Source organism: Mustela nivalis (assembly GCF_964662115.1).
Source record: "Mustela nivalis genome assembly, chromosome: 5".
In the NCBI taxonomy this organism is placed as follows: domain Eukaryota; kingdom Metazoa; phylum Chordata; class Mammalia; order Carnivora; family Mustelidae; genus Mustela; species Mustela nivalis.
Window position 1 is genome coordinate 104,843,706 of NC_139024.1, and position 11,079 is coordinate 104,854,784.

The 11,079-nt window shown below is 37.2% G+C and overlaps 1 protein-coding gene across 8 annotated transcripts in view; it reads left to right on the forward strand.

The window, feature by feature from the left end:
* PHF3 (PHD finger protein 3) overlaps positions 1–4,689 on the forward strand; it is an 87,268-nt gene extending 82,579 nt beyond the window's left edge. For all 8 annotated transcript variants that reach the window (XM_082730149.1, XM_082730153.1, XM_082730148.1 and 5 more), the window contains 2 exons: positions 1,183–1,378; positions 1,822–4,689. In XM_082730149.1, coding sequence (XP_082586275.1) covers positions 1,183–1,378; positions 1,822–3,947 — 2,322 coding nt within the window. In that variant the 3' untranslated portion in view covers positions 3,948–4,689. The remainder of the gene's footprint in view (positions 1–1,182; positions 1,379–1,821) is intronic.
* The last annotated feature ends 6,390 nt before the right edge of the window (positions 4,690–11,079 follow it).

The following is an 11,079-nucleotide window of genomic DNA, read 5'->3' on the forward strand; positions in this document are numbered from 1 at the left end:
TAGTAGTACACAGAAAAATTTATGTTAGAAGAAATTCTTTTTCCCTCCAGGGATGATAGTTACTAGCATATTACAGACATTCAAAAAATTAAATAAGGGAACATTAATTTTTATCTTTTTCTTAAGATTAAATATGTTTAGTAAGATTAGAAATAATTCAAAATGATCTCAAGCTAAAAAGAGTATATATTTTTCAATAACTGATTTTAGAATTTAATTTGATACAGTGTTAGAATACAAATAAACTTTGAAGCACTATTAAAGTGTTATAATATAATATTTATTTGCCATTACTTTCTCATGATAGTAAAAGTCATGGGAAAGCATTCGCAAGGTGTTACCTTTGGCTGTTTTGGGAATCACTCTTGATCTACCCATATATTTCTGCCTAGCATTTTATAGTACGCCTCCTTCCTGAACTGATTGAAACACTATAATAGTTGGTACCTCTAAAAGAGGACAGTTTAGATGACCTTTTATAAGAGACAGAGCTGTAGTTTAGCTCATTTGCACGTTTCCTTTAGGAACTTGAATCAGTTTAGGCTTTGTAGCACTTCTAGTTCTCTCCTTCATGAACAAAACCTTCATGAAACAAAACCTAGAACCTAGAGGCACACAGATAGGTTCCCAAGTAAGCCAAATGAGTCAACAAAATTTATGGCCTTTGCGTATTTGAGTTCTGTCACCCAGCCTCTTTTATTTCTAAATCCAGTCCCTGTAAGTGGGATTCTCAGTGGATTTGAGTGTTTTTGTGTACATGGCAGGATGGTGGTGGTAAGTGATATTAATTTTCAGTATGTTGAAAACACGGGCAGCCCTTTGTGAAGGTTGTAACATATAAATATAAAAACATAAATGAGGAGATAGTGTAGATACTGAAAGACTTGGGTTTAAATATGTTTTCTATCACTGAAAATTGTGTCACCTTGAGCAAATTAATTACCTTGGGACTCAGTGTCTTATGGGACACCTTCAGATGAAACAAATGTATCAGTGGATCAACAAAGATCTTTTCCCAAGAGTTGCTTCTCTTTACTCTTTTTATCTGCATTTAAGTTGGTAAAATCGTGTTATTTGGTAATCATCATTATACAGTTTACTAGACTATTACTAATTGGGAAATGATATTTGCTGTTCTTCAGGTTATTGTTTTCAGTAATGATTTATTATTTTCTTGAATAGGAAATTTGTGTGGTTCGCTTCACACCTGTAACTGAAGAAGATCAAATTTCTTATACTTTGCTGTTTGCATACTTCAGTAGCAGAAAGCGCTATGGAGTAGCTGCGAACAACATGAAGCAGGTTAAAGATATGTACCTTATCCCTTTGGGTGCTGCAGATAAAATTCCACACCCTCTTGTGCCTTTTGATGGACCTGGTAGGTACACATTTTAGTAATAGAGTATGAATAAAATAAAGTGGGAGGTGAGACCAGAGCAACAAAATGGACTCTGCTTTCTTTCTCAGGTTCCAGCCCTCTAGAGCTGACTTGACAGGGGCAAGCCTTATGCAATAAGCTGTAATAAGCTCGATGCTAAAATGTACCATTATTAATGGTTGAAAATGACTTTTAAAATTTATTATTTTTTTTTAAATTTTTTAAACATTTAGTTAACATGGTGTGCACGCACACAAAAGCAGGGTGGACAGGGAAGGGGTGTGGCAGGGAGAGGGAGAGGCAGTCTCCCAGCCTAGGAGGGAGCCCAGCATGGAGCTCAATCCCAGGACCCTGGGATCATGACATGAGCCGAAGGCTTAACTGAGTGAGCCACCCAGGTGCTCTGAAAGTGACTATTAATTGGTGTTTTCTATTTCACACAGGGCTTGAACTGCATAGACCTAATCTATTGTTGGGCTTAATTATCCGTCAGAAACTGAAGCGGCAACATAGTGCCACTGCTAGTACTAGTCATACGGCTGAGACTTCTGAAAGTGTACCAGTGGCTTTGCCACCTGATAAAAAAAGTAAAATAGATGTTTCCACAGAAGAAACACCAGAGGAAGAAAATGACTTTTTTAATTCTTTTACAACTGTATTGCATAAGCAGAGAAATAAGCCTCAGCAAACTCTTCAGGAAGACCTTCCGACAGTAATTGAACCTTTAGTGGAAGTCACCAAACAGGAGCCACCAAAACCTCTAAGATTCCTTCCTGGGGTATTGATTGGCTGGGAAAATCAGCCTTCTACTCTGGAATTAGCAAATAAACCTCTTCCTGTGGACGATATACTTCAGAGCCTTTTGGGCACTACTGGTCAGGTATATGAACAGACTCAATCAGTGATAGAACAGAACACACTCAAAGAAATTCCGTTTATAAATGAGCAGGCTGACCCCAAAGCAGAGAAAATAGATAAAGTGGAAGCAACTGATGGTGATGCCAAGGAGGTAAAGGTTAAAGCAGATGATCTTTCAGAATCTATAGGTAATTCAGTATTAGTAGGAGAAGAAACATCAGTAATGGGGTCTTCTTCCATTTCTCCTGGACCTTTAACAAGTCTTAGCCTCAGAGGTAAGCCACCAGATGTTTCTACAGAAGCATTCTTAACAAATTTATCAATTCAGTCAAAACAGGAAGAAACTGTGGAGAATAAAGAGAGAACATTAAAAAGACAGCTGCTGCAAGATCAAGAGAATAATTTGCAAGATAATCGGACTTCAAATACTAGTTCTCCAGGCAGGTCTAATGTAGGAAAAGGAAACATAGACAGTAATGTCAGCTGCAGTGAAAACCCTGTTGCTAATACAACAAGATCCCCACAGTTTATCAACCTGAAACGGGATCCTAGACAAGCAGCAGGGCGAAGTCAGCACGTAACTGCTTCAGAAAGCAAAGATGGAGATAATTGCCGGAATGGAGAGAAACACACCCTGCCTGGTCTGTCACACAAGGAGCACTTAACAGAACAAAGCAATGTAGAGGAAAAGTTGTCTTCTGTGGAGAAAAACTCTTGTGTTCAGCAGGGTGATAATTCAGGGGTTGCACAAAACTCACCGTCAGTAGAAAACACACACACTTCTCCAACAGAACAAGCAAAGCCCTTACAGGAAGATATTTTAATGCAAAATATTGAAACCGTGCACCCATTTCGAAGAGGATCAACAGCAGCATCATCTCATTTTGAAGTTGGAAACACTTGTCAATCAGAATTTCCTTCTAAAAGCATCAACTTTACTTCCAGAAGCACCAGCCCCAGAACAAGTGCAAACTTTTCACCCATGAGGCCACAGCAGCCCAACCTTCAGCATCTCAAGTCTAGCCCCCCTGGATTTCCATTTCCGGGGCCTCCTAATTTTCCCCCACAAAGCATGTTTGGATTTCCACCACATTTACCACCTCCTTTACTTCCCCCTCCAGGGTTTGGCTTTGCTCAAAATCCCATGGTTCCCTGGCCACCTGTTGTTCATCTGACAGGCCAGCCACAACGTATGATGGGTCCCCTTTCACAAACATCAAGGTATATAGGTCCACAAAATTTTTACCAGGTTAAAGACATTAGAAGACCAGAAAGGCGCCATAGTGACCCTTGGGGTAGGCCAGATCAACAGCAACTGGATAGGCCATTTAATAGGGGTAAAGGAGATCGACAAAGATTTTATAGTGATTCACACCATTTGAAAAGAGAGCGACATGAAAAAGAATGGGAGCAAGACTCTGAAAGGCATAGACGCAGAGACAGAACCCAAGACAAGGACAGAGACAGAAAAAGCAGGGAGGAAGGGCACAAAGATAAAGAGAGGGCACGGTTATCACATGGTGATCGAGGAGCAGATGGAAAAGCAAGCCGGGATAGTAGGAATGTAGACAAGAAACCAGATAAACCTAAAAGTGAAGACCATGAAAAGGACAAAGAACGAGAGAAAAATAAACATAGAGAAGGAGAAAAGGACAGAGATAGGTACCATAAAGATAGGGACCACACTGACAGAGCTAAAAGCAAAAGGTAAAATTTGCAGGCTGCTTCAAGATTACATTTAAATAACTGAAATGTTGTATCTTAAAAACTTTATGATTGCCTGCTAGGATTGTGCCATCTTTTAAATTTTTAATACTGGTGGTTTGCAGAACAATGAAATCTGTGTGTTGGTGCAGAGTGCTCTCTGTGCCGGTGCCCATCATCCTTTCTTCATACCAACTGTCCCTAGTTCTAGGAATTTAATATTTTTAAAAGTTTTACATTGCTGTATATTCAAAGATTTGTTTTATTAATATGCAATAAAGGCTTAGAAATTTTAGTTTTATTCCTTACTTGGTAAATATGGTTAACTATGGAATATATTTACTGCCTCTAGTGAATGTCCTTTATATAATGACTAATTTGAGAGTAATGTGTGCTCTGTAAGTTTGTTTTAAATTGCACTGTTTTTAAAGAAACTGTAGAGGAGCAACAGAAAGCCAAGCAACTTCATAATCAGATTATATTAATCATTTAGTTGAGCAGTTTTTGACTAAGAATCAGATGCCCAAGGAATACATTTATTGCTTTAATCTGCACTCATTGAAGGCATTTATTACCATATACTACAACTTTGTGGTAGGCCATTTTTTTCCTTTTCATTTTTGGCTCTTTGGAAACTTGAATACTTAAGCTTGTACATGATCTTGTGTTTTGCTATCCTTTTTACTGTAAAATGTAAATATTTTAAGGGATATTTTGATTCTAAATATGATAAAAGAATTTCTCACCTATTTTGTGTGTGTGATTTGAAATTCAGTAGTAAAAGTATTTCTTCTTTAAAGCTTTTCAGATACTAAACTCTTTTTCTGCCAAGTACACACAGATAATAGCTCTCTACGTTAGGCAGTAGATGAGGTGAAAAACAATTCTGTGTCACGGATTACAGGCTATTGAGATAAATCATAGAGTTCTAAAGAGGTTAGAATTGAGAACTACCAATGAAAAAGTGTGTAGGTGTAACCCAGCGTAGAGGTACGTTTCTGAAAACTTGTTTAACATCAAAATTTTTGGTATACTGATCATTACAGAACTTTAAAAGAAACATGGTGTGAATCTCTGTAAGTTGTATATTTAACTCTAATTTGTTGGTGGAGACGGGCAATTATAGTTCTGAATGCTAATTTTGCTTGAAATAGCACACAGAGGCTATTGTTAATCCAAATTTAAGTTTATTCACACTCTAAATTACCTACTATACTGCTATAATTTAAAGCAATGCTAACACTTGAAACCAAAAAAGAGAGAGGGGGGAAAAAAAACAGTGTTTTTGCTCATCTATATTAATGAAGAAAAATATAAATCACTTCACAAAATTAAAAAGATTAAAAAAAGATAGTTTGTTTTCTTAAAAAGTCTAAAGATTACAGTTAAAAATAGCTTTTGAAATTTGATCAGCTTTGCTAGTCTCACTGGAGAGAAAAGAGTGTAAATTCAAAACCAGATATTTTGTCTAATTTGCTATAATTTGCAGCCCCTTTTTTGGTTATTATCCTCTGAAATTAATCATCATAAAAGTTCTGAAATAGGGGACTTGTTTTTAAATAAAGTGTGTTTAAGTTTGGTCTACTTTTCTTTTGGAAATTAACTTGTTAAACTAGTCAGTTTGTAAATAAAACCTAAAGTCATCTTCTGCACTATTATGAAATTATTTTCAGGGTTTTACTAAAAAAACAAAAAACAAACCTCAAACCAAAAGTTAGCTTTTTGATTTCACAGATGTATGTTGTAGTAAGTCTGCTTTCTCTGATTTATCCGGTTGTGGGGTTGAGCAGACAGACACTGAATTTTATTTATTTATTTTTTTTAAAGGTACAAGTAAAGAACAATGGGCTAAGCAATGGAAGAAAGTCATTAAGTTAGTTTTTGATTACTTCGTAGTAGTTTCTTGTATATATTGTTGCAGTGCTTGCTTTAAAGTTCTTTATATATCACTGGAACATGTTACATTCCAGAGGCCCCTATTAGTAGTGGTGGCCATCTAATGGGATTACAGGTCTAAGTGTTAGATCCAAGTCTGTAGATCCCTCGATAACTGAAATATTGTGGAGAGTGGGCAAAGTATAGGCATATTGACAGATTTTAACTTATGAGGAAAAAGGGAAAAAGGTTTTCGATGAGTAGATCCAAAGACATTCTCAGTATTTAAGTCTCACCTATAACTAGCCTTACTTAAATGTGAGTTAAATAAAGTTCATCTTTATTTATCCCGTCTTAAGGAAAACTTGCTCTTTAAAAACATTTTGATGCTTTTTAAATAAATTTAGATCCATCCTAAGACGATTTATATATACCTCTGTTAAGTAAAATGTACCAGGGTGTCTCGGTACTTAAAAAGTCCACCTCTTGTAATTCTTCTGGCAGTAAGCAAGCCTCTGTGAACCCTCTGTATGTCAGACCTTGTGTTGGGGCAGGTTATATAAGCCTTGGTCATCCTGAAAGGTGAAGAAGACTTACCTTAGAGGTCTCTTGAGGAAATTTGTACTTAACACAAATTTAAAAACTTGCCCAAGATTAGCCTGCCACTGTCAGAACTGAATTCTATCTCAGTTCTCTGAATTATTCTCCAGGGTCTGTGTGCATGTCTGCTGTATGAGAATTGAGAACAGGAGAGAGAGAGATGAGAGCCTGATTACTATATATTCCTTTCATATCCCCTTTCCTCTCTACTCCACCAACCTGTCTGAAACCCTTTACTGAACAACCCAACTCCTCAAAGTGAACAGAAGACACAAAAACCTGTGTGATTCCCTTGTATAGATTTGCAAAGTTTATATTCACTTAAAATCCTAATTCCCAAGTCTTATTTTCTGTTGCTTGTTTTCTAATGCTGCTGTGACAAATTATTCAAAACCTAGTGGCTTAAAATCACACAAATTTATTGTACATTTCTGTAGATCAGAAGTCTGAAGCAGCTCTCAGCAGGCTGAGATAAGGGGTCAGAAGAGTGCATCACTTTTCTGGAAGTGTTAGGGGAAAATCCATCCCCCTTGCCTTTTCCAGGTTCTAGAGGCCACCTACTTTCCTTGCCTCATGGCCCCTTCCATCATCTTCAAACCCAACAATGTGGGCTCAGTCTTTCTCATGTTGCCACCTCCAATTGTTTGATTCCCTCTTCCGCTCTTAAGGGGTCTTGTGATCACATTGGGCCCTCCCAGATAATCCAAGATAACCTTCCTATTTTAAGATCCACGGATAAGCAACCTAAGTGCCGTCTGACCTCCGTTCCTTTTTGCCATATAACCTGTTTATTTATGGTTCCAGGAATTAGGATGTAAGCAACTTTGAGGGGCTATTCTACTTAACACAATTATTGATTTTTTTAATTACAGCTTATTTGTGGGTGTACTAAGTTTTTGGAGTTTTAACAGATCTCAAGCCATAGTAAATATGTCTAAGCGTTAAGAAAAATATCAGTAACAGAACAAAATGGAATAGACAGTTTAGCCACTTGGCACTGGTTGTGTTTATGTGTTATAGAAAACTAGTTAACTGGTAAGTTTAAAATCAGATGTTTTTAGTTTTTTCATAGTTTTTTTTTTTTTTTAAGATTTTATTTGACAGAGTGAGAGAGCACACAAGCAGAGGGAGTGGCAGGGAGAGGGAGAAGCAGGTTCCAATGTGGGACTGGATCCTAGGGTCCTTGGGATCATGACCTGAGCCAAAGGCAGATGCTTGACCTACTGTGCACCACACCACAAAATGTCCCAGTAGCTGTGTTTTAAAGATAAATATGAATTAAATGCATTAGGAGAGCTAATGAATCAGCTAATGGAACTAATTATTAATTTAGCTTACTTAATTTTAGCATTTAAATATGCCATTTGCACTATTCCAGCCTCATCCCTTTAAAGCATTGGTCAGGTTACCACTTAACTAATGACAACAAAGGGCAATATACAGGATCAACTACTGACCTTTGTCTCCCAAGCAAATCATGAATAGAATTGGTTACTTCTTTTTAAAAGGTGCCAACCCTGATTCTTTGATTCCTGCTTCATTAAGAATTTAAGTAATTCATGTATAAGGCAATACTAGGTTTATAGCTTAAAAGTGTCTTGAAAACGTGAGTCTACAGATTGAGAAGAGTTGGGGGAAACTCCAACATATATACTTAAAGCAGTGAGTTCAGTAACTACAATTATCCCCAAACGCCTTTGCTTTTTCTGGGAAATAATTCAGTGTGTATGGATATATCTGCCCAGGTTGTTTTTTAAAAATATTCCTTATTTTAAAAAAGAATGCTTTATCCTGCAAAGTTAAGATTTTTTGCAGCACCTTCTTTAAAAGGAATCTTTAAGAGGTGCCTGGGAGGCTCATTTGGTTAAGTGTTAGACTCCTGGTTTGGGCTCAGGTGTGCTCTTGGGAGATGGAGCCCCACGTTGAGCCCCCACAGTAGGCAAGCGCTCAGTGGGGAATTTGCTGGGATTCTCTGTCCTTCCCCGCCCCTTTGGCTCTCTCTAATACACAAATCTTAGAATCTTCAAAAAGGTGAACAATGGGACACCTGGGTGGCTCAGTTGGTTAAGCATCTGCCTTGGGCCCAGGTCATGATCCTAGGGTTTTGGGATTGAGCCCACGATGGGGGCTTCCTGCTCTTCTCTCTACTGCTGCCTGCCGCTACCCATGCTGGTGCGCTCTCTCAAATAAATTAAAAAATAAAAAGGTAAACATGGCCACCACCTGGCTTAGTAGTTATTTCACCTTTACTTTAAAACATGTTCACATTCAACACTGTTTCAGAGGCATTTTAACATTTATAGTAAGGTTATCTTAAAGGGTTTCTGTATCAATTTTTATTTTGTGTTGAAAAGCATATCACAGGAAATCTTAAACACTGTCATCCCAATAATAGCAAAAATGAATAATGGTGATAATTCACCACATGATATTTTAGATTTTAAAGGTAAACTTTTTTTTTTTTTTCACCAAACCATTTTAACCTACAGGGAATTGCTAGGTAGCAGTTTTAGATTCTTATTTTGTACTAGATTTTTGGAATTCAGTGGTGAGCAGTACCGTTAGCTGGCCTCCCATCTCTTGGAGCTTGCCGTGTGGTATAGAAGACAAGTGGTCACATCTTAATGTAAAATTGCAGCTGTCAGAAGCAGCTCTAAAGCAGTAACTCACACACTTTGGTTTCAGGAACCTTTACAAAACTACTGAGAACCCTAAATATGGATTATATCATTTAGCAATTTAGAAATTAAATGTTACAATTTTAAAAATATTTAACAATGATCCTGTTATGTTACTATAACATTTGTATGAAAAATAACTCACACTAATCTTAGTAAGAATGTCATTGTTTTCATTTTTGCACATCTCCATAGTCTGACTTAACACAGCTGGATTCCCGTACATGCCTCTGCATTCAGTGTTGTGCAATATGTTGTTTTGTTTGAAATACATGAAGAAAATCTGACTTCGCATGGGATTGTCATTGAGAAAAGAAGTACTCTAGGGATCCCCAGAAAACTTACGGGCTTTCAGGGGTCCACTGAAATGTTGGGAAGGGCTGCTTTAAGGATAGTACTCTGCATTTATTTTGAGGGAATACATGGCCTACTGTAACAGGAGGTGTGGTTCATTGAAGCTTTGGTAGCCTTACATAGAACAGCATTCTTACCTGTATACATAAAATGTATATCTTTGAAGTTAGATCTAATTATCAGCCATCCAAACAATTTAAGAACAGGTATCATTATCTTGATATCAGCAAAGTTAAATGTACAATGCAAAACAAATTTAGGTCACAGTTTTTCAGCAAACACTGGGCAGTTTTCTGGCATGGGTTTTGTTCAAACAAAACAAAAAAACTACTTTGGATCAATAGACATTCTGCAGTTTTACATTATCTTTATTCACACATTTTCTAATGTTAATATACTTAATATACACAATTTGTGTCCCACTGAATGGTGCCAAAATTCTTCACTTTAGTTCTGGGGCCCTCCAAGGGCATTTACAGCTTTCTGATTGCAATGGTGTGGCAAAAACAATCCCTGCCCCCCAAATCTAAAATCCTTCAAATGATAAATTGCTTACCTGGTTTCTTTGTACAGACTGGAACTTGCAGAGGCAGATCCTGCTTAATAGCATTGAGAAGTTAACCATGCACCAGTCCCTTTTTGTAAACTCTCTTCGCCATTTAATAAGAAAATTATGTACTTTTCCTTTCAAAAGTCTACAAGTTGCTTATTAAGATCATTTTTTTTTCTCTACATAGTCCTACCTATTAGTGCATTGTGTCATTGGTGGTTTCCGTTGCTTTCTTGGTGGCCAAACTGTCACAAATATTAAACTCTAAAAATCCTAAATAGGGGCGCCTGGGTGGCTCAGTGGGTTAAAGCCTCTGCCTTCGGCTCAGGTCATGATCCCAGAGTCCTGGGATCGAGCCCCGCGTCAGGCTCTCTGCTCGGCAGGGAGCCTGCTTCCTCCTCTCTCTCTCTGCCTGCCTCTCTGCCTACTTGTGATCTCTGTCTGTCAAATAAATAAATAAAATCTTTAAAAAAAAAAAATAAAAATCCTAAATAACAACAACAGCAATAACTACTTTCCCCATCCGCAGTGGTGGAGTGGGGTGGGGAGAGAAAATTCTATTCACAAGTATATTAATAAATGGTGGTTGGGTAAAATGGACTTTCACAAGTTATGCTTTTAGTGGTACAGAGAGAATCAGTGGCATTATTCAGAACCTGCTTTATGCCCAATTGTGAGAACTCTAGACTTCAATGTTAAGTGTAAATAAAGTTTTGTTTTATATTTGATGAGTTATAGAAGTACCTGGTTTAAAAGGTCAAGTAAGTCTGTAAGGTTTATAACAACAACCCAACACAGTGTTTGCACTATTCTTTTCTCCAGAGGTAACTATTTTTGATTCTTTTAGCCATTTCTTAGGATGTTTGCCTTCATATTTGTAACATGGTATATACTTAAAAAAAAAAAAAAAAAAGTTGCAAAAGCTATTAATGTCTTACTGTGGAAGATAAGTGTTTAACCCTCACCAGCCAACCCTGCCTTTTTCCACCTCTGCCTTCTTTTTGTTCAAGTCCATATTTAAATTTCACATTATTTCAATTTTGTAAATATTCATAACAACCATGAAATACAATATAGTTATA